The sequence below is a fragment of the Nerophis ophidion genome, linkage group LG03 (assembly GCF_033978795.1).
Source record: "Nerophis ophidion isolate RoL-2023_Sa linkage group LG03, RoL_Noph_v1.0, whole genome shotgun sequence".
NCBI classification, from domain to species: domain Eukaryota; kingdom Metazoa; phylum Chordata; class Actinopteri; order Syngnathiformes; family Syngnathidae; genus Nerophis; species Nerophis ophidion.
The window spans coordinates 81,395,126-81,419,850 of record NC_084613.1 but is presented as its reverse complement, the minus strand read 5'-3'; the positions used below and the strand labels follow the sequence as shown (position 1 = coordinate 81,419,850).

The following is a 24,725-nucleotide window of genomic DNA, read 5'->3' as shown; positions in this document are numbered from 1 at the left end:
AGAACAAATACCCACAACCCCTTGCAGCAATAACTCTTCCGGGACGCTGCAATATACACCCCCGCTATCAACAAACCCCGTCCACCTCAACTCCGACACCGAAAAGAGGCATTCCATTATTATTTCAATTTTATTTGATATGCCATTGATATTTTTAAATTATTATTATTATTTGAAACTCGATTTTGCATGTCATTATAAATGTATATACTGTAAGCCTTGCTTGTTCAAGATTCAATGCAAAATTTGTTTGGGTCCCTATTAAAAGGTTAATTTATTCAACTCCGGCCCGCTGCTTTGTTCGGTTTTGAATTTTGGCCCACTCTGTATTTGAGTTTGACACCCCTGTTTTAAACTATTGCCACGTTCTGTACAAAAAGTGCACTTTAATTTAGTGTTGTTTTGATATGTCATCTTAGTGACATCATGCACACAAGTGCACTTATAGCTTGTTTTAAAATGTGTCTGACAATCTTGCACTTTCTGTTTTGGAAAAGACATGAATTTTTGTGCCACTGTTTAATAAAAACAGTTTTGGTCAATTGACTTAGTTGTGATTTCCTTCTCTGCATGAAAGTTTAAAAATAGTAGAGGCATTTAAGTCCCATCTTAAAACTAATTTGTATACTCTAGCCCAGGGGTAGGGAACCTATGGCTCTAGAGCCAGATGTGGCTCTTACGATGACTGAATCTGGCTCTCAGATAAATCTGAGGTGACACTGCTTAACAGAATAAGTAATGAATAATTCCACTTGTAATCAAAGTGTTAAAAATAACGATCAAAATAAAAAACATGCTCATGCATTTGAATCCATCCGTCCTTTTTTCTACCGCACTTGTTCAAGAAGTTGCATTAAGGGTAAGAAGTGATTTATTTATTGTGGGTTAGTTTAGGGCTTGCTGTCCTGGGGCTTCTTCAGACCCCCAAGCACCGACATGAGAGCCTGTTTCAGGGGTACAATATTTTTTTATTTTTCAATAAGTCTCTCAGTTGGTTTCCAGCAATTGGCTTTTTCTTTCGTTCTCGCTCACGCTCTGGCTCCAGCTCCAACCCCATCTCTACTCCTGGCTTCTGCTTATAAACAGAGCGACAGAGGATGAGATATCAAGGCCCAGGTGGGCCATCTACGCACCTTTCGCTGATTTTGAGGCTGGCCCTGGCAACACACTGCTTTGCTGCAGGCCCGCAGGCCACGCCCCCCCCCCCACAGTTAGCTTCAGAATAACAATGTTATTACAAAGAATAAGAGACCTGTTATACTCTATGTTGGTCTTACTTAAAAATGCACACGTGTAGTTGTGTTCAGTGCAAAAAAATATTTTATGGCTCTTACGGAAATACATTTTAAAATATTTGGATTCTTGGCTCTCGCAGCCAAAAAGGTTCCCGACCCCTGCTCTAACTTTTAAATAGTTTATGAGTTTGAACATCAAATATCTTGTCTTTGTAGCATATTCAACTGCATATGGGTTGAAAATGATTTGCAAATCATTGTATTCTGTTTATATTTACATCTAACACAATTTCCCAACTCATATGGAAACAAGGTTTGTACAAGTTAGTTCAGGGGTGTCGAACTCAAATACAAAGTGGGCCAAAATTTAAAATTGAACAAAGCTGCGGGCCAAGGTTGAACAAATTAACCTTTTAATAGGGACCCAAACTAGTTTTGCAATGAATATTGAACAAGCAAATAGGGCAGCACGGTGGAACAGGTGTGAGTGCATCTGCCTCACAATACGAAGGTCCTGAGTAATCCTGGGTTCAATCCCGGGCTCGGGATCTTTCTGTGTGGAGTTTGCATGTCCTCCCCGTGAATGCGTGGGTTCCCTCCGGGTACTCCGGCTTCCTCCCATGGAACAGGCAGAGCTTATATAACGTAATAGTGCAAAATCAACTTTCCAAAAACATCAGTGGTATAGTAAATAAAATTCAATTAAAAAAATTAATGCCTCTTTTCTATTTGCAGCCTTCTGAGGTAAATATCAACATTAACTTTTTCCACAGGCTAATAAATTCGAAAATAAAATAAAAATGAGGTGGGCGGGGTTTGGTGGTAGCAGCGGGAGTATATTGTAGCGTTCCGGAAGAGTTAGTGCTGCAAGGGGTTCTGGGTATTTGTTCTGTTGTGTTTTGAGATGCTACCTCAGTAGAAGCATTTAAGTCTCACCTTAAAACTCATCTGTATACTCTAGCCTTTAAATAGACCTCCTTTTCAGACCAGTTGATCTGCCGCTTCTTTTCTTTCTCCTATGTCCCCCCCTCCCTTGTGGAGGGGGTCCGGTCCGATAACCATGGATGAAGTACTGGCTGTCCAGAGTCGAGACCCAGGATGGACCGCTCGTCGGGACCCAGGATGGACCGCTCGCCTGTATCGATTGGGGACATCTCTACGCTGCTGATCCGCCTCCGCTTGAGATGGTCTCCTGTGGACGGGACTCTCGCTGCTGTCTTGGATCCGCTTTGAACTGAACTCTCGCGGCTGTGTTGGAGCCACTATGGATTGAACTTTCACAGTATCATGTTAGACCCGCTCGACATCCATTGCTTTCGGTCCCCTAGAGGGGGGGGGGGTTGCCCACATCTGAGGTCCTCTCCAAGGTTTCTCATAGTCAGCATTGTCACTGGCGTCCCACTGGATGAGAATTCTCCCTGCCCACTGGGTGTGAGTTTTCCTTGCCCTTTTGTGGGTTCTTCCGAGGATGTTGTAGTCGTAATGATTTGTGCAGTCCTTTGAGACATTTGTGATTTGGGGCTATATAAATAAACATTGATTGATTGATTGATTTATGTTGTGTTACGGTGCGGGTGTTCTCCCGAAATGTGTTTTGTCATTCTTGTTTGGTGTGGGTTCACAGTGTGGCGCATATTTGTAACAGTGTTAAAGTTCTTTATATGGCCACCCTCAGTGTGACCTGTATGGTTGTTGACCAAGTATGCATGGCATTCGCATATGTGTGTGTGAAAGCCGCATATACTATGTGACTTGGGCAGCACGCTGTTTCTATAGAGGAAAAAAGGACGTGACGACATGTTGTAGAGGACGCTAAAGGCAGTGCCTTTAAGGCACGCCCACAATATTGTTATCCGGGTGGAAATCGGGAGAATGGTTGCCCAGGAAGATTTTCGGGAAGGGAACTAAACTTCTGGAGTCTTCCGGGAAAATCGGGAGGGTTGGCAATCAATCAATTAATCAATGTTTACTTATATAGCCCTAAATCACTAGTGTCTCAAAGGGCTGCACAAACCACTACGACATCCTCGGTAGGCCCACATGAGGGCAAGGAAAACTCACACCCAGTGGGACGTCGATGACAATGATGACTATGAGAACCTTGGAGAGGAGGAAAGCAATGGATGTCGAGCGGGTCCAACATGATACTGTGAAAGTTCAATCCATAATGGATCCAACACAGTCGCAAGAGTCCAGTCCAAAGCGGATCCAACACAGCAGCGGGAGTCCCGTTCACAGCGGAGCCAGCAGGAAACCATCCCAAGCGGAAGCGGATCAGCAGCGCAGATATGAGCAAGTATGAGTATTATCAATCATCAATCAATGTTTACTTATATAGCCCTAAATCACTAGTGTCTCAAAGGGCTGCACAAACCACTACGACATCCTCGGTAGGCCCACATAAGGGCAAGGAAAACTCACACCCAGTGGGACGTCGGTGACAATGATGACTATGAGAACATGATACTGTGAAAGATCAATCCATAATGGATCCAACACAGTCGCGAGAGTCCAGTCCAAAGCGGATCCAACACAGCAGCGAGAGTCCCGTTCACAGCGGAGCCAGCAGGAAACCATCCCAAGCGGAGGCTGATCAGCAGCGCAGAGATGTCCCCAGCCGATACACAGGCGAGCAGTACATGGCCACCGGATCGGACCGGACTCCCTCCACAAAGGAGAGTGGGACATAGAAGAAAAAGAAAAGAAACGGCAGATCAACTGGTCTAAAAAGGGAGTCTATTTAAAGGCTAGAGTATACAAATGAGTTTTAAGGTGAGACTTAAATGCTTCTACTGAGGTGGCATCTCGAACTGTTACCGGGAGGGCATTCCAGAGTACTGGAGCCCGAAATGAAAAAGCTCTACAGCCCGCAGACTTTTTTTGGGCTTTGGGGATCACTAATAAGCCGGAGTCCTTTGTACGCAGATTTCTTGCCGGGACATATGGTACAATACAATCTGCAATTAGCGGTGATTTTAGTGTTACCGGCGGGCCAACTCTAATGTTAATTTGATATTGCCTCAAGGGCCAACTGGAATTAAACGGCGGGCCAAATCTGGCCCGCGGACCAGAGTTTGACACCCATAAGTTAGTTGGTTAGAACTGCGCTGCCTATACCAAAATACTACTAGTACTTGAACTTATGAACAAATCGACCATTGTGTATGTAAAAGAGGTAACCAAATGAGCTGGAGTAGGTTATACACAACATAGTCACCTGGACGGGCTACAGACAGGACTGGTGCTGTAAAAGTCCGTAAAGCGGAGCCCCCTCGCCGCCAGTCGGTCCAGGTTGGGGGTCAAAGAGCTCGGATGTCCGTAACACCCCAGGTCGCCAAAACCCAAATCATCGGCGAAAATGAGCACGAAGTTGGGCGGCGAAGCAGCGTAATTGCACACAAATAAAGAACATAAAATACAAATGTGGGCAACATCCATGGCGCTCTCTCGCTGGTCAAACACCGGTCAAAACAAGCTGATTTTCTTCTTCGTGTGTTAGGCGGGTGGCCATCCAGCTTTATGGCTCATTAGCGCCCCCTTTGTCTGTAAGGCGGGTGGGCATCCAGCTTCATGACGCATTCGCGTCCCCTGCTGCTGCTGAGACAGTAGTTCACAAGCTCAAATCTCTTTTCCTCAACAATTGGTTTAACAATAACATTATTTTAGTGAGTCAGCTTTTCAATAAGCAAGGTCAACTTTTTAATTACCAAGAATTTCTCAACCAATTTATATAATTTGCTATTGTATTTGATGCCATCCCAACAGGTGTTATTATGTTGTACAGGGCTTACACACCTCCTCTTTCTGCTGTAAAAATTGTGAATGATCCACTTGACACTCCTGTGGGGAAACTTTGCTTTGATCAAAAAAATAACAGAAAAATCCGCAGCTTATTCCAAAATGATTGTGTGTCTGTCTCCTATGTAATTTCCTTATGGAATAATGTTGTAAATGACATATGTTGGACCAAAACGTGGACCCTTCCTACCAGGTATTTACTTACCAACAAAGTCAAAGAGATATCATTTAAAATCATCCATCGCTATTACCCTGTAAAGACTGTGATGGTTAGATACAAGAAGGACATTGATGTTAAAAATTTGTGCTTTACTTTAAAGATGTGATTTTGTGTTTTACACTGTATGAACAAAAATTTGAAAAGGAATTCTACCTTTGCAACCTCATTATTTTATTGGCTAAGTTTTATAGTCATAAATGTAAGTTTCTTTATACCCGTCCTATCTTTTGTGCCTTTAAAAAAGATCTGGAACTTTACATTAAAACGCTCTCTACCTCTAACAACTAAAAAGCTGTGAAAACGATGATGCTGTGTTCCAAATTTAAGTTGTTTGATGGATCTGAATAAGCCTACAGCTTTGCATTTTGTTTATTATATATATATATATATATATATATATATATATATATATATATATATATATATATATATATTTTTTTTTGTGTTCTATTTAATAATACAACTCTAACATTTGACAACCAAACAATTAAACAAGGCGACACGGTAAAGAATCTGGGTATTATCTTCGACCCAACTCTCTCCTTTGAGGCACACATTAAAAGCGTTACTAAAACGGCCTTCTTTCATCTCCGTAATATCGCTAAAATTCGCTCCATTCTGTCCACTAAAGACGCTGAGATCATTATCCATGCGTTTGTTACGTCTCGTCTCGATTACTGTAACGTATTATTTTCGGGTCTCCCCATGTCTAGCATTAAAAGATTACAGTTGGTACAAAATGCGGCTGCTAGACTTTTGACAAGAACAAGAAAGTTTGATCACATTACGCCTGTACTGGCTCACCTGCACTGGCTTCCTGTGCACTTAAGATGTGACTTTAAGGTTTTACTACTTACGTATAAAATACTACACGGTCTAGCTCCATCCTATCTTGCCGATTGTATTGTACCATATGTCCCGGCAAGAAATCTGCGTTCAAAGGACTCCGGCTTATTAGTGATCCCCAAAGCCCAAAAAGAGTCTGCGGGCTATAGAGCGTTTTCCGTTCGGGCTCCAGTACTCTGGAATGCCCTCCCGGTAACAGTTCGAGATGCCACCTCAGTAGAAGCATTTAAGTCTCACCTTAAAACTCATTTGTATACTCTAGCCTTTAAATAGACTCCCTTTTTAGACCAGTTGATCTGCCGTTTCTTTTCTTTTTCTTCTATGTCCCACTCTCCTTTGTGGAGGGGGTCCGGTCCGATCCGGTGGCCATGTACTGCTTGCCTGTGTATCGGCTGGGGACATCTCTGCGCTGCTGATCCGCCTCCGCTTGGGATGGTTTCCTGCTGGCTCCGCTGTGAACGGGACTCTCGCTGCTGTGTTAGATCCGCTTTGGACTGGACTCTCGCGACTGTGTTGGATCCATTATGGATCGAACTTTCACAGTATCATGTTAGACCCGCTCGACATCCATTGCTTTCGTCCTCTCCAAGGTTCTCATAGTCATTATTGTCACCGATGTCCCACTGGGTGTGAGTTTTCCTTGCCCTTATGTGGGCCTACCGAGGATGTCGTAGTTGTTTGTGCAGCCCTTTGAGACACTAGTGATTTAGGGCTATATAAGTAAACATTGATTGATTGATTGATTGATTTTCATTATTTTGAACTTACAACCCCCTGGAGCTGTTTTGTACTGTTTTCACAATGTTTTATATTGTTGTTGTTGTTTGTCTTACTGTTTGTAATTGTTGAAATTTATAAATAAACCTTAAAAAAAAAAAAAAAAAAGTAGTTCACAAGCTCTAAATCAGGCAAGGGAGTCGGTTTGATTTTGAGATTGGTGGGGACACAAAAGTGCTCCAAGGCAGCACTCTGAAAGTTTACTTTTTTTTTTTTTTTTACATTAGCAATCATAATTTCACGTCATGCAGATGTTATAGGGTAAAGCAACTAAAATGAAAGCAAAGGAGACAACTTGGAAGAGTTCTCATCTTTACTCTTTAGTGTAGGGCTGTAGTGCATCATGCTGTCAATTAACAGAAGACTTGAAGGAAGTGTTGAGGATAATAGAGGTTGAGTTAATTCAACTAAAAAAATGGTTTGATATTAATAAGTTATCATTAAATGATAAGAAAACTACATTTATGGTGTTTAGTGGTGCAAGGACAAATTGTGAAGCAAAATTAAAGTTAAATCATGTGGAAATTGATGGAGTATATGAAACTAAATTCTCGGGAATAATAATTGATCATAAACTGTGTTGGAAACCGCATATTGAATATATAAAAGGAAAAATATCCAAATCTATTGCTATTCTTCATCAAGTAAGACACATGCTGAATAAGACATGCCTGCATATGTTGTATTATTCTTTTATTTTTCCATATTTAACGTTATTGTGTTGAAATTTGGGGAAATGTTTATAAAACAAACATAGACCCAATAATAAAACTTCAAAAAAGGGTCATTAGAATAATACACAAAGCCTGCTACTATGAACATACCAATCCATTATTTATGAGTTCAAATGTGTTAAAATTTTCAGACATTTTGTTTTTAAAAACAATGGAAATTATGTTTCGAGTAAAGAACAACAGCCTTCCAGCTTGTATTCTCGGGCTATTTCATTTAAGAGGAGAAAACTATAATTTACGGGGGATATCGATTTTTGAAATAGGTAAAGCGAGAACAAGTATAAAATACAAATGTATTACAGTTTTAGGAGTTAAATGGTGGAAGAAGCTCAGTGAGCTGAAGACATGCACTTCTTTGGTAAGGTTTAAGAAAACATTGAAAGGTGAAATAATTGAAAATTATATAATATAGTCACAATTACTTTCATCCCATTGATTTTGGATTTATTTATTTTTTTATGTTGATGTTCCAGGCAATCTAATTTTCTGTGAAGGTATAGGATAGGCAAATATAAGCTTTGGCTTCAGCCTATTCCTTTTTTGGTCATTCTTTTTCTTTTCTTTCGTGCGTAAATGTGCATTATTGTATACATCAATCAATCAATCAATGTTTACTTATATAGCCCTAAATCACTAGTGTCTCAAAGGGCTGCACAAACCACCACGACATCCTCGGTAGGCCCACATAAGGGCAAGGAAAACTCACACCCAGTGGGACGTCGGTGACAATAATGACTATGAGAACCTTGGAGAGGAGGAAAGCAATGGATGTCGAGCGGGTCTAACAAGATACTGTGAAAGTTCAATCCACAATGGATCCAACACAGTCGCGAGAGTCCAGTCCAAAGCGGATCCAACACAGCAGCGAGAGTCCCGTTCACAGCGGAGCCAGCAGGAAACCATCCCAAGCGGAGGCGGATCAGCAGCGCAGAGATGTCCCCAGCCGATACATATAACATGTACTGTAAAACTGATCACACACAATGGTTGATTGATTTGATTTAATTGATTATATGACCGAAATAAACTTATTTCAGTCAACATAGTCTACTGTCCATCAACAACATCAGAAATACATTCATGCAGTACAACATTGTAAATAAACATACATGAACTGTAATAATCTTTTCCCCGACTTGTGTTTAAATCACTCACAATTTTCCCCTTCAACTACTTCTTTCTATTGCTGCTTTTGTACTGTAAATATGTTTGTCACTAATACTCAAATACAAGCAGATTAGTGTCCGCTGGTTGTTCCTATTTGAAAGAGCCAAACACATGCCTCCGCCGGTCCGTCACAGAAATGAACTGCTGACCAAAAATATGTTGATGCATGACAGATACATTAAGGACAATGACCATGGAGATTGATGGTACAGTTACTGCCTGAGCAAAAAGGCTTTTACTAAATATGAATATTACTTCATATTAATGAATTATATTTTAGCATTGTAAAATCACATGATCATCTAGTGAGGGCTTATTGTATTTCCACCACTTTGGTATTTTCTAACCGTTGCTCACTTCTACACAAATACATGAAACTAAAAAATAATTTAAAAAATAAAACGGAAAGGTGAAATCCGGCGATCTGATTGGTTGTTAACCGTGGTTTAAATATTCTAAAGCAGGGGTCGGGGACCTTTTTGGCTGAGAGAGTCATGAAAGCCAAATATTTTAAAATGTATTTCCGTGAGAGCCGTATAATATTGTTAACCCTGAACACAACTGTCAGGTTCGAACACTGATGACATATTAAACAGACAAGAAGCAAGGAATTAAACAGAGACAGGATTGAGTTTAGCTCAATGAGGAGAAACGCTTAGACCTGTACCCTCGTACAGTGTCGTCCCACGCTCTGACAAGAGAATTCTACACCTCCTCTTTTATTTGGACTGTCCCTGATTACAACAACTAAATGCGTGCATCTCGTATTATTTTTAATAACATTGTTATTCTCAAGCTGACCAATGATAAATAAAATACTTTTGACCATCAGTGCGACTTCTTGAACAGGTGCGATAGAAACGGATGGATGGATTAAAATGCATGAGAATGTTTTATATTTTGAACTTTATTTTTGACACTGTGATTACTAGCGGACATATTTGTTACTTATCGTGTTAAACAACGTCAGCTAAGATTCATCTGAGAGCCAGACGCAGTCATCAAAAGAGCCACAGGATCCCTACCCCTGCTCTAAATCCTTACCCATTTCACAACAAATTAAATTAAAACATACAAAAAAATACATATTTATACCTTTCAATTAGAGATGTCCGATAATGGGTTTTTTTGGCCGATATCCGATATTGTCCATGAATTATGAATATTTACCAGGAATTGATTTACGTGGAGGCAGCACGGTGGAAGATGGGTTAGTGCAGTGGTTCTCAACCTTTTTTTCAATGATGTACCCCCTGTGAATAATTTTTTAATTCAAGTACCCCCTAATCAGAGCAAAACATTTTTGGTTGAAAAAAAGAGATAAAGAAGTAAAATACAGCACTATGTCATCAGTTTCTGATTTATTAATTTGTATAGCAGTGCAAAATATTGCTCATTAGTAGTGGTCTTTCTTGAAATATTTGGAAAAAAAAGATATGAAATAACTAAAAACTTGTTGAAAAATAAACAAGTGATTCAATTATTCATAAAGATTTCTACACATAGAAGTAATCATCAACTTCAAGTGATTGTAATGGAGATCCATCTGGATTCATCAACTTAATTCTAAACATTTCTTCACAAAAAAAGAAATCTCTAACAACATTTATCTAGCTGTCAACACTGAATATTGCATTGTTGCATTTCTTTTCACAGTTTATGAACTTACATTCATATTTTGTTGAAGTAAGGACTTTTGCATTGTTGCTATTTTTAGAATCAAAAAAAAAAAATCTCACGTACCCCTTGGCATACCTTCAAGTACCCCCATTTGAGAACCACTGGGTTAGTGCATGTGCCTCACAATACAAAGGTCCTGAGTAGTCCTGAGTTCAATCCCGGGCTCGGGATCTTTCTGTGGGGAGTTTGCATGTTCTCCCCATGTTCTTCCCTCCGGACACACCGGCTTCCTCCAACTTCCAAAGACAGTGCAGATGGAAAAAAAAAATACAAATGTTTTTGTAGTTGCAAAACATTTAAAATGTTTTTACAAAATTACTTGCCATGAAATGACAACAAAATTTACATGACATGATTTAGCTCACGACAACTTCCTTCTTGACATATTACTTATCAACTTCAAAATGAGATTTGTGTCATATTTTAACTTTTTTTCTGTAAAATTACAAATTTTTATTTATGAACTCAGGTAGATTTAGAAACTGCTGAATTTTGACATGAAATGAGCATATATAGCTTAACTCCCCTAATATTGCCTTTTTGTAACTTTATTTTTCTCCCTTTGGAAATGTAATATTGTGCTGACATAAGGATTTTTGGCGTGCCCTTCCTTCTCCTTTCTGCAAGTTACTCTGTGAGCAAAGAGGTCCTACCTGCATTGATGTCAGCAGTGGCAGCAGCTGGGTTTGGGACTGCACTGTGGATTACAACAAGGTTCCAGCTGGGGGTCACTTCCCTTGGAGATCTGACTCTCCCCAAACAACATGGAGTCTTCAAACTCTTCCTTGACTCTCTTCACCCTCTCCAGCAGCTCCTGGATGTCCGGCTGGCCGTCCAGCGGGAGAGGGTACCGCTCAGACGGGTCGGCGTCCAAATGGAAGATAAGCGGGGGGTCGTGATGCTTCCGCAAGACGAATGTTGAACACTCTTTGTCTGGGGTGGTGGTGCTGTGGATGGAGCCTGGAGAACAATGACACATGTGACATGTGGAACATCTAGGCTGGACATCTTACCTTGTGTGTAGAAGTGAGCCTTGTACTTCCCCAGGCGAAGAGCAAACAGGCCACATTCTTCACTAGGATCAGTGGGGTAGAACATCATGCTCTCCCTTTTGCTCTGCCAACACAGCACAACCACATCCAGCCTTAAAACTCACTCCATGCAGCAACAAGGCCATCAGGAGGTTTATTTTGTGTAACATGCTGACATCATGGTCACATTGTTACTTTATCTGTGTAACATTCTGACATCATGGTCACATTGTTACTTTATCTGTTTAACATGCTGACATTCTGGTGACACTGTTACTTTATCTGTGTAACATGCTGACATTATAGTAACATTGTTACTTTATCTGTGTAACATTTTGACATTAGGGTCACATTGTTACTTTATCTGTTTAACGTGCTGACATTATGGTGACACTGTTACTTTATCTGTGTAACATGCTGACATTATAGTAACATTGTTACTTTATCTGTGTAACATTTTGACATTAGGGTCACATTGTTACTTTATCTGTGTAACATGCTGACATTATGGTCACATAGTTACTTTATCTGTGTAACATGCTGACATTATGGTCACATAGTTACTTTATCTGTGTAACATGCTGACATTATGGTGACACTGTTACTTTATCTGTGTAACATGCTGACATTATGGTCACATTGTTACTTTATCTGTGTAACATGCTGACATTATGGTCACATTGTTACTTTATCTGTGTAACATGCTGACATCATGGTCACATTATCTGTGTAAAATTCTCACATCATGGTCACATTCTATCTGTGTAACATGCTGACATTATGGTCACATTGTTAATTTATCTGTGTAACATTCTGACATTAGGGTCTCATTGTTACTTTGTGTAACATGCTGACATCATGGTCACATCGTTACACTATCTGTGTAAAATGCTGACATTAGGGTCTCATTGTTACTTTATCTGTGTAACATGCTGACATTATGGTCACATTGTTACTTTATCCGTGTAACATTTTGACAGTATGGTCACATTGTTACTTTATCCGTGTAACATGATGACATTATGGTCACATTGTTACTTTATCTGTGTAACATGCTGACATTATGGTCACATTGTTAATTTATCCGTGCAACATTCTAACATTAGGGTCTCATTGTTACTTTATCTGTGTAACATGCTGACATTATGGTCACATTGTTACTTTATCTGTGTAACATGCTGACATTATGGTCACATTGTTACTTTATCCGTGTAACATTTTGACATTATGGTCACATTGTTACTTTATCCGTGTAACATGATGACATTATGGTCACATTGTTACTTTATCTGTGTAACATGCTGACATTATGGTCACATTGTTAATTTATCCGTGCAACATTCTAACATTAGGGTCTCATTGTTACTTTATCTGTGTAACATGCTGACATTATGGTCACATTGTTACTTTATCTGTGTAACATGCTGACATTATGGTCACATTGTTACTTTATCCGTGTAACATTTTGACAGTATGGTCACATTTTTACTTTATCCGTGTAACATGATGACATTATGGTCACATTGTTACTCTATCTGTGTAACATTCTGGTAACATTTTTACTTTATCTGTGTAACATTCTGACATTGTTACTTTATCTGTGTAACATGCTGACATTATGGTCAAATTGTTACTTTATCTGTGTAACATTCTGACATCATGGTCACATTATTACACTGTGTGTTTAACATGCTGACATCATTGTTACAATATTCCTTTGACTCAGAGGAGTGTCTCCTGTCTGCTCTGACTCGCATAAACTGCCGAGTGTTATGCCCTTTTATGTCTGGAAAACATCGGGAGAAGTCACTAGAGTTGTCATTAGGCAAAGAAAAAGGAGTTGGAGAGTCACCAGATTTTGCGAGAAAGTGGCCAAATTGGCAACATTGCTCTGTGGATTATTGAATGAAGTAGTCTTGCATAGTGTGACTTTTTTTCCACACGATTTTAACTTTGTCTTCTAATGTTCAGATTTAATTGACAACTGTGGTTTTGTTCATATAACAAGACATCTCTACTCAGGTGAAATTACTTTTTTCTCATAAAATGATTACTCCCTCCCCTAATATTTCTACCTTTTTTGAACCACTCTGATATTATAATATTTGACTCACACACAATAAAATATTTATTGTCTCCCACTTATTTTGTTGTAAAATGGCAATACTTCTTTGTACCTTTCCGTGTTTGAAAAGGATGTCAGCCATGTCGACCCCATCGAGCACCACAGGGGGCACTCCAGCTCCAGCGAGCCCAGCGATGGTGGGCAGGATGTCCAGAGTGCTGGCCAGCTCCTGGGTCACACCTAGCAGCACAACAATCACTACACACTCAGGAAATATGTATTCTATCAATTCTTTTCTGTATTGATGCAATGTACAAAATAAAGGTGAGTCTACATTAGCATTTGTCTTATTTTGACATCAATTTTCCAAGGGACTGGAGATGGAAATTAGCCATTAGCTATAATCTCACATGCTCATTAAGTCAAAAGCTCATTAATATGTATTGTGCAATGAACTAAATCTAAATGTAGTATCTAAAAGGAAACTGCACTTTTTGGAATTTTGCCTACTGTTCACAATCATTATGAGGGAAATCAATTCCACCCCTAAACCACTTTAAAAATGCATTCAAAAAGCGTCAACATTACTTCATTTACGTTGTGTAACCTGTATAATAACCAAACTGTAGCGACGTTGTTACTGTAAGAGTGAACACTGACAAACTATTTTTCTAGCATACTAACATATCGGCATGCTACTGTATTAGCCGTAAAAGCAAGCTACGGCAAGAGGTAAGCAAGCAACTGCATCAAGAGCTGAATGGCTGTTGAGTTTGTATCACACAACACTGTGATGGAACACCAATCTGTACTGAGTGAAAAACATTATCATAGTACAGTATCTGTAAAGTATATTTCATGTGTGGTTTGTGCACAGCTAGCCAGACAGTGTATGTAGTGTAGTTGTGATAACACACATGACGTGCTGCGTGTATCATGATCGATATTAAAGTGACTCACTCCAAGGACAGTTGTTTCTTAGGTCCAGCTGGCCGGGGACGTTTCCTTTTGATTTTGGGTAAGCACTCCATTTATATTGAAATAGATTGGCTCCAGGGCTTCACGGTGGCAGAGGGGTTAGTGCGTCTGCCTCACAATACGAAGGTCCTGCAATCCTGGGTTCAAATCCAGGCTCGGGATCTTTCTGTGTGGAGTTTGCATGTTCTCCCCGTGAATGCGTGGGTTCCCTCCGGGTACTCCGGCTTCCTCCCACTTCCAAAGACATGCACCTGGGGATAGGTTGATTGGCAACACTAAATTGGCCCTAGTGTGTGAATGTGAGTGTGAATGTTGTCTGTCTATCTGTGTTGGCCCTGCGATGAGGTGGCGACTTGTCCAGGGTGTACCCCGCCTTCCGCCCGATTGTAGCTGAGATAAGCGCCAGCGCCCCCCGCGACCCCAAAAGGGAATAAGCGGTAGAAAATGGATGGATGGATAGATTGGCTCCAAGTTCCGTATTTATAACCAGAAATACGCTTTCATCCCGTCTCTGTGCTTCTGTCTGCCCCAACGTGTCACTCTTCATTTGTGTTCGCTTCTAGAAGCAGCAGTTCATCCTCCGTATATTCAGCTTCAAAAAGATAAGGTTTTGAATCCTCACTTGTCCAAAAGTAGTCGTCTTTGTTGTCTGTAACCAAATCTGACATGATTAGAACACGCAAGCGTTTGTTTCTGGAATTAAGATATGTGCTGTAATGGAAACGGAAATAAATTCACTAAAGAAAGACGTTCCAGTAATGCATAAAATGACCAAAATATGGTAAATCTTGTATGTGATAAATATTGTTATGAAGTTGTCTGTTACTACATTATATAAATACTTGCAGTGTGTATATTGTACATATTACATATTGTTATGAAGGTGTCTGTCACTACATTATATACAGTGGTGGTCAAAAATGTACATAAACGCGTAAATAAAATAATGTCATGGCTGTCTTGAGTTTCCAATAATTTCTACAACTATTATTTTTTGTGGTAGAGTGATTGGAGCACATACTTGTTGGTCACAAAAAACATTTATGAAGTTTAGTTTTTTTATGAATTTATTATGGGTGTACTGAAAATGTGAGCAAATCTGCTGGGTCAAAAGTATATATATATATACATTATACATTTTGGAGATGTAGAAAAGTTACAATCATATCAAATGAGCTTCATGGCCTCTTATTTTCATGTGAGTGATTATGATTGATGACACCTGTTGATTTCTATCAGCCCATTTAAATAGGGCTCATGTGATGCAGTCATTAGACTCGATTACCGGTCCAAACGCCACAATGGGAAAGTCAAAGGAACTCAGCACGGATCTAAGAAAATAAATCACTGACTTGAACAAGTCAGGAAAGTCACTTGGAGCCATTTCAAAGCAGCAGAAGGTCCCAAGAGCAACTGTGCAGAGAATTGTTCGTTAATATAAAGTGCATGGCACAGTTTTGTCACTGCCACCATCAGGAAGAAAACGCAAGCTATCATCTACTGATTAAAGAAAATTGGTCTGATGATAAAGAGTCAACTGAAAATATTTATTTCCCCCCGGGGATGAATAAAGTATTTCTGATTCTGAGAACCACCAAAGAGCAGGTAGTCAATGAATTGGAAGCAGCTGGAACACAGGTGTCAGTGTTTTGCAACGCCATGGACTGAGAGGCTACCATGCAAGAAGGAAGCCCTTGCTCCAGAAGCCACACCTTAAAGGGGAACATTATCACCAAACCTATGCAAGCGTCAATATATACCTTGATGTTGCAGAAAAAAAGACCATGTATTTTTTTAACCGATTTCCGAACTCTAAATGGGTGAATTTTGGCAAATTAAACACCTTTCTGTTTATCGGTCTTTTAGCGATGACGTCAGAACGTGACGTCACCGAGGTAACACACCCGCCATATTCATTTTCACATTACAAACACCGGGTCTCAGCTCTGTTATTTTCCGTTTTCTCGACTATTTTTTGGAACCTTGGAGACATCAAGCCTCGTCGGTGTGTTGTCGGAGGGTGCAACAACACTAACAGGGAGGGATTCAAGTTGCACCACTGGCAAGAAATCTGCCGCCAGACCCCCGTTGAATGTACCAGAGTGTCTTCACAATGGACCGGCGATGCTAAGACAGACATGGCACAGAGATGTATGGATAACCTGCAGATGCATTTGCAACGATTAAGTAAACGAAAACACAAAGGTGAGTTTTGTTGATGTTGTTGACTTATGTGCTAATCAGACATATTTGGTCACGGCATGACTGCCAGCTAATCGATGCTAACATGCTATTTACGCTAGCTGTATGTACAATTGAAACTAGATACCCACATTTAATGCGAAACAAACACTTACCAATCGACGGATATAAGTTGCTCCAGTGTCACAAGATGCTTAAGTCCTGATCGTTTGGTCCGCACATTTTACCGGCGATGCTAAGGGCCACTTCATTAGGTACACCCATGGTATGGGCCGAATAGCGTCAATAGCTATTCGCTCAATAGCTTCAATTTCTTCTTCAATTTCGTTTTCGCTATCTGCTTCCAAACTCCGACCATCTGTTTCAATACATGCGTAATCTGTTGAATCGCTTAAGCCGCTGAAATCCGAGTCTGAATCCGAGCTAATGTCGCTATATCTTGCTGTGATAACCGCCATGTTGTTTGTATTGGCAGCCCTGTGTGACGTCACAGGGAAATGGATAGTGGTCTCGAAGATAGCGAAAATAAGGCACTTTAAAGCTTTATTTAGGGATATTCCGGGACTGGTAAAATTTTGAAAAAAACTTCAAAAAATACAACAAGCCACTGGGAACTGATTTTTTATTGTTTTTAACCCTTTTGAAATTGTGATAATGTTCCCCTTTAAGGCTCGTCTAAAGTTTGCTACTGATCAAATGGACAAAGATAAGACCTTCCGGAGGAAAGTTCTGTGGTCACATGAAATAAAAATGGAGCTGTTTGGCCACAATACCCAGCAATATGTTTGGAGGATAAAGGTGAGGCCTTTAATCCCAGGAATATCACTCCTACCGTCAAGCATGGTGGTGGTAGTATTATGCTCTGGGCCTGTTTTGCTGCCAATGGAACTGGTGCTTTACAGAGAGTAAATGAGACAATGAAAAGGGAGGATTACCTCCAAATTCTTCAGGACAACCTGAAATAATCGGCAGGTTGGGTCTTGGGTGAAATTGGGGGGTCCAACAGGACAATGACCCCAAACATACGTCAAAAGTGGTAAAGAAATGGCTAAATCAGAATGAATGTTATAGAATGGCCTTCCCAAAGTGTGGACAATGCTGAAGAAACAAGTCCATGTCAGAAAACCAACACATTTAGCTGAACTTCACCAGTTTTGTCAAGAGGATTGGTCAAAAATTCAAGCAGAAGCTTGTGGATGGCTACCAAAAGTGCCTTATTGCAGTGAAACTTGCCAAGGGACATGTAAGCAAATATTAACATTGCTGTATGTATACTTTTGACCCAGCAGATTTGCTCACATTTTCAGTAGACCCATAATACATTCATAAACAAACCAAACTTCATGAATGTGTTTTGTAACCAACAAGTATGTGCTCTAATCACTCTATCACAAAAAATAAGAGTTGTAGAAATGATTGGAAACTCAAGACATCCATGACATTATGTTCTTTACAAGTGTATGTACACTTTTGACCACAATTGTACTTGCAATGTGTATAAGAAAGAATGATGGCGGTTTTTGAAGTTGTTTTAGAGGCCTTTCAAGGCTACAAAGGTGAATGCCATTAGCTGCATCTTGAAAGCGTTTATCATCCTCAAAATCCACCCTGCAACCCCCAAAAAACACCTCATAATAATTGGGAACGATAAGTATACAAACCCCGTTTACATGTAAGTTGGGAAATTGTGTTCGATGTAAATATAAACAGAATACAATGATTTGCAAATCCTTTTCAACCCATATTCAGTTGAATATGCTACAAAGACAACTTATTTGATGTTTAAACTGTTTAAAATGCTCATCAAACACTTATTTGGAACATCCCACAGGTGTGCAGGCTAATTGGGAACAGGTGAGTGCCATGATTGGGTATAAAAACAGCCTCCCAAAAAATGCTCAGTCTTTCACAAGAAAGGATGGGGCGAGGTACACCCCTTTTTCCACAACTGCGTGAGCAAATAGTCAAACAGTTTAAGAACAACCTTTTTCAAAGTGCAATTGCAATAAATTGAGGAATTTAAACATCTACGGTCCATAATAACATCAAAAGGTTTAGAGAATCCGGAGAAATCACTCCACGTAAGCGGCATGGCCGGAAACCAACATTGAATGACCGTGACCTTCGATCCCTCAGACGGCACTGTATCAAAAACCGACATCAATCTCTCAAGGATATCACCACATGGGCTCAGGAACACTTCAGAAAACCACTGTCACTAAATACAGTTGGTCACTACATCTGTAAGTGCAAGTTAAAGCTCAACTATGCAAAGCGAAAGCCATTTATCAACAACATCCAGAAACGCCGCCGCCTTCTCTGGGCCCGAGATCACCTATGATGGACTGGTGCAAAGTGGAAAAGTGTTCTGTGGTCTGACGAGTCCACATTTCAAATTTTTTGGGGAAATATTCGACATTGTGTCATCCGGACCAAAGGGGAAGCGAACCATCCAGACTGTTATGGACGCAAAGTTCAAAAGCCATCATCTGTGATAGTATGGGGGTGCATTAGTGCCCAAGGCATGGGTAACTTACACATCTGTGAAGGCACCATTAATGCTGAAAGGTACATACAGGTTTTGGGGCACCATATGCTGCCATTTAAGCGCCGTCTTTTTCATGTATGCCCCTGCTTATTTCAGCAAGATACTGCCAAGCCACATTCAGCACGTGTTACAACAGTGTGGCTTCATAAAAAAAAAGAGTGCGGGTACTTCCCTGGCTCGCCTGCAGTCCAGACCTGTCTCCCATCGAAAATATGTGGCGCATTATGAAGCGTAAAATACGACAGCGGAGACCCCGGACTCTTTGAACGACTGAAGCTCTACATAAAACAAGAATGGGAAAGAATTCCACTTTCAAAGCTTCAACAATTAGTTTCCTCAGTTCCCAAACGTGTATCGAGTGTTGTTAAAAGAAAAGGTGATGTAACACAGTGGTGAACATGCCCTTTCCCAACTACTTTGGCACATGTCACAGCCATGAAATTCTAAGTTAATTATTATTTGCAAAAAAATAAATAAAGTTTATGAGTTTAAACATCAACTACCTTGTCTTTGTAGTGCATTCAACTGAATATGGGTTGAAAAGGATTTGCAAATCATTGTATTACATTTATATTTACATCTAACACAATTTCCCAACTCATAAAGGAAACAGGGTTTGTAATTCGGAAAAAAGTGCAACTCCCTTTTAAATCGAGCGTGTATTTGCAACACACCTGGCGTGATCATGCCGGGCCAATAGGCGATGGCTGGCTCTCTCATGCCGCCCTCATACGTGGTACCTTTGCCGCATCTCAGAGTTCCCGCGCTACCTCCGCGGGCCATGCGAAATAACGCAGGCCTGTTGAGGAGAAAAGTAAAGTTGCACTTAAATCACAGCATCAGTTTTCAGCTGAGAACAGCCAGGTCCAGAAGTATTTGAGCAGTGACACTATTTCATGTAGTCATTCCCGTGAACAGCAGCCCACCCGTTGTCCGACGTGAAGAAGACCAGTGTGTTGTTGATCACGCCGGTCTTCTCCAATGTAGCCAGCAGGTTTCCCACAGTGTTGTCAAACTCCAGCAGAGCGTCTCCAAATGGACCCCTTGAAGTCTTCCCAGCAGCCCCCGGGCCTGCATACTGGGGGCAGTGGGTGTGCTGGTGCAGGAGAAAAGAACAAATGGTAAGATAAAACAAACAATTGGTGGTTCATAGAAAGGGTCAACGTTGCCCACATGGGAAGGGTAGTAGAGGAAGAAAGGTTGGTTCTTTTCCGCCGCTGCGGCGATGAAAGCGGTGGAGAAGTCACTGTAAGCCCGTTCCAGATCCAGGAAGTTAACGGGCTGTTGCTTGATGACCTCGTTGTGCATCAGCGGGACCGCCACCGTGTCGATGTCGCACAATCCGAAGCACTTGACATCTGGCGGAAAGCATGACAGGTTGTGACATGGACCCTGGAAGAAAGAAAAAGCAGACAGTCAAAGCGGCGCAGTGAAGGAAGCAGTTCATCTCCAGGATGCACCGACCATGTCGTGGGAGTATGGAATCCCCAGGTACTCGTCAAAGCCCTGCCTGGTCGGAAGGAACCTTCCATTGGCCCCCACGCCCAGGTGCCATTTCCCTACCACGGCTGTGGCGTAGCCAAGAGGTTTCAGCACCTCGGCGATGGTGGTCTCATTTAACGGAAGACCACCGATTGAGCCAGGATACAGGAACTCGGGGTAGATCCCTGAGCGGGTCTGGTAGCGGCCTGTCAATAGTGATGCCCTGGAAAGACAACTAAATCAACCTTTCGCACCCTCAAGTAGACGAGGTTACAATAATACACACTGGTTAGTACTGCGCTGCCTATACTAATCTATTACTAGTATATACCAATCTACAGATCAGGTGGTTTGGGCATCTGGTCAGGATGCCACCCGAACGCCTCCCTAGGGAGGTCTTTAAGGCACGTCCAACCGGTAGGAGGCCACGGGGAAGACCCAGGACACATTGGGAAGACTATGTCTCCCAGCTGGCCTGGGAACGCCTCAGAATCCCCCGGGAAGAGCTAAACAAAGTGGCTGGGGAGAGGGAAGTCTGGGCTTCCCTGCTTAGGCTGTTGCCCCCGCGACCCGACCTCGGATAAGCGGAAGATGATGGATGGATGGATGGATGGATGGACCAATCTACTACTAGTACTGGACTTAGGTGAAAGGTGACAACAATTGTAAGGCCCACACATAGAGAAGTGAATTGTGAATTATATTTATATAGCGCTTTTCTCTAGTGACTCAAAGCGCTTTTACATAGTGAAACCCGATATCTAAGTTACATTTGAACCACTGTGGGTGGCACTGGGAGCAGGTGGGTAAAGTGTCTTGCCCAAGGACACAACGGCAGTGACTAGGATGGCGGAAGCGGGAATTGAACCTGCAACCCTCAAGTTGCTGGCACGGCTGCTCTACCAACCGAGCTATACCGCCCCACATAGCCACTAGTCGCGTCTACCACAAAATGATTATGCTCCATTGGACTAATATATGTTCATATGAATGAATCTGAAATAAAACAAAGCTGGAAGTGAAGTGAATTATATAGCGCTTTTTCTCTAGTGACTCAAAGCGCTTTTACATAGTGAAACCCAATATCTAAGTTACATTTAAACCAGTGTGGGTGGCACTGGGAGCAGGTGGGTAAAGTGTCTTGCCCAAGGATACAACGGCAGTGACTAGGATGGCGGAAGCGGGAATCGAACCTGCAACCCTCAAGTTGCTGGCACGGCTGCTCTACCAACCGAGCTATACCGCCCCACATAGCCACCAGTCGCCTCTACCACAAAATGATTATGCTCCATTGAACTAATATATGTTCATATGAATGAATCTGAAATAAAACAAAGCTGGAAGTGAAGTGAATTATATTTATATAGCGCTTTTCTCTAGTGACTCAAAGCGCTTTTACATAGTGAAACCCAATATCTAAGTTACATTAAACCAGTGTGGGTGGCACTGGGAGCAGGTGGGTAAAGTGTCTTGCCCAAGGACACAACGGCAGTGACTAGGATGGCGGAAGCGGGAATCGAACCTGCAACCCTCAAGTTGCTGGCACGGCTGCTCTACCAACCGAGCTATACCGCCCCACATAGCCACTAGTCGCGTCTACCACAAAATGATTATGCTCCATTGAACTAATATATGTTCATATGAATGAATCTGAAATAAAACAAAGCTGGAAGTGAAGTGAATTATATTTATATAGCGCTTTTTCTCTAGTGACTCAAAGCGCTTTACATAGTGAAACCCGATATCTAAGTTACATTTGAACCAGTGTGGGTGGCACTGGGAGCAGGTGGGTAAAGTGTCTTGCCCAAGGACACAACGGCAGTGACTAGGATGGCGGAAGCGGGGATCAAACCTGCAACCCTCAAGTTGCTGGCACGGCTGCTCTACCAACCGAGCTATACCGCCCCACATAGCCACCGGTCGCGTCTACCACAAAATGATTATGCTCCATTGAACTAATATATGTTCATATGAATGCATCTGAAATAAAACAAAGCTGGAAGTGAAGTGAATTATATTTATATAGCGCTTTTTCTCTAGTGACTCAAAGCGCTTTTACATAGTGACACCCAATATCTAAATTACATTTAAACCAGTGTGGGTGGCACTGGGAGCAGGTGGGTAAAGTGTCTTGCCCAAGGACACAACGGCAGTGACTAGAATGGCGGAAGCGGGAATCGAACCTGCAACCCTCAAGTTGCTGGCATGGCCGCTCTACCAACCGAGCTATACCGGTTATAATACTAATACTAGTGTATGACTATTCTAATTTGTATGACAAATTATAATAGTCATACACTATTATAATTTGGAATTATTTCAATAATCCCCTTGGTCAGTTACTTTATCACGATGCGTTCAATGTCGTCATGTAAAATGTGTCATTGGTGGGACATTTCATTGCCTGAATACATAAAAGTTACACAATCAAAGATTGTGTTCAAACAACTCTTCTGCATTATGACATGTTCAAGTTCTACTCAGTAATGAATAGTTATATATAGTCAGAGTAATTATTAACTTTAATGATTACTGACTAACTGAATCATGACCTTTGTCAGATGTTCACATACAAACCCCGTTTCCATATGAGTTGGGAAATTGTGTTCGATATAAATATAAACAGAATACAATGATTTGCAAATCTTTTTGAACCCATATTCAGTTGAATATGCTACAAAGACAACATATTTGATGTTCAAACTGATAAACATTTTTTTTTGTGCAAATAATCATTAACTTTAGAATTTGATGCCAGCAACACGTGACCAAGAAGTTGGGAAAGGTGGCAATAAATACTGATAAAGCTGAGGAATGCACATCAAACACTTATGTGGAACATCCCACAGGTGTGCAAGCTAATTGGGAACAGGTGGGTGCCATGATTGTGTATAAAAACAGCTTCCCAAAAAATGCTCAGTCTTTCACAAGAAAGGATGGGGCGAGGTACACCCCTTTGTCCACAACTGCGTGAGCAAATAGTCAAACAGTTTAAGAACAACGTTTCTCAAAGTGCAATTGCAAGAAATTTAGGGATTTCAACATCTACGGTCCATAATATCATCGAAAGATTCAGAGCATGTGGAAAAATCACTCCACGTAAGCGACATGGCCGGAAACCAACATTGAATGACCGTGACCTTCGATCCCTCAGACGGCACTGTATCAAAAACCGACATCAATCTCTCAAGGATATCACCACATGGGCTCAGGAACACTTCAGAAAACCACTGTCACTAAATACAGTTCGTCGCTACATCTGTAAGTGCAAGTTAAAGCTCTACTATGCAAAGCGAAAGCAATTTATCAACAACATCCAGAAACACCGCCGGCTTCTCTGGGCCTGAGATAATCTAAGATGGACTGATGCAAAGTGAAAAAGTGTTCTATGGTCTGACGAGTCCCCATTTCAAGTTGTTTTTGGAAATATTCGACATTGTTTCATCCGGACCAAAGGGGAAGCGAACTATTCAGACTGTTATCGATGCAAAGTTCAAAAGCCAGCATCTGTGATGGTATGGGGGTGCATTAGTGCCCAAGGCATGGGTAACTTACACATCTGTGAAGGCACCATTAATGCTGAAAGGTACATACAGGTTTTGGAACAACATATGCTGCCATTTAAGCACCGTCTTTTTCATGGACGCCCCTGCTTATTTCAGCAAGACAATGCCAAGCCACAATCAACAGCGTGGCTTCGTAAAAAAAGAGTGCGGGTACTTTCCTGGCCCGCCTACAATCCAGACTTAGATTGGTCACATCTAGTCTTAGACTGGTCACATCTAATCTTAGATTTAAATTGGTCAAATCTAGTCTTGGACCTAGATTGGTCAGATCTAGTCATAGACTTAGATTGGTCACATCTAGTCAAACAAAGTTTGCTCATATCAAGTCTTAGCTTGGTCAGATGTATTTTTTGATTTAGATTGGTCACATCTAGTGTTAGACTTAGATTGGTCACA

General features: G+C 41.1%; 2 protein-coding genes across 3 annotated transcripts in view; both read right to left on the bottom strand.

Annotated features, from left to right (window-relative positions):
- LOC133550117 (arylsulfatase A-like) overlaps positions 1-4,723 on the bottom strand; it is a 28,064-nt gene extending 23,341 nt beyond the window's left edge. The window contains exon 1 of the mRNA XM_061896197.1: positions 4,453-4,723. Within this exon, the coding sequence (XP_061752181.1) occupies positions 4,453-4,673 (221 nt within the window). The 5' untranslated portion in view covers positions 4,674-4,723. The remainder of the gene's footprint in view (positions 1-4,452) is intronic.
- The window catches only part of LOC133550118 (arylsulfatase A-like), a 30,174-nt gene that overhangs the window by 2,027 nt on the left and 3,422 nt on the right, over positions 1-24,725 (bottom strand). Inside the window, exons 2-9 of one of the 2 annotated variants that reach the window (XR_009806240.1) lie at positions 20,746-20,986; positions 20,455-20,673; positions 20,208-20,377; positions 19,956-20,080; positions 13,666-13,793; positions 11,471-11,573; positions 11,111-11,417; positions 10,521-10,693 (exon numbers count right to left, since the gene is read on the bottom strand). Coding sequence is in view for 1 of the 2 variants with exons in the window: in XM_061896198.1 (XP_061752182.1) it covers positions 11,122-11,417; positions 11,471-11,573; positions 13,666-13,793; positions 19,956-20,080; positions 20,208-20,377; positions 20,455-20,673; positions 20,746-20,986 (1,282 nt within the window). In the remaining variant the exon portion in view is untranslated. Of the gene's footprint in view, positions 1-9,668; positions 10,694-11,110; positions 11,418-11,470; positions 11,574-13,665; positions 13,794-19,955; positions 20,081-20,207; positions 20,378-20,454; positions 20,674-20,745; positions 20,987-24,725 lie in introns of those variants that run through there. The other variant, XM_061896198.1, reaches the window with a different exon arrangement.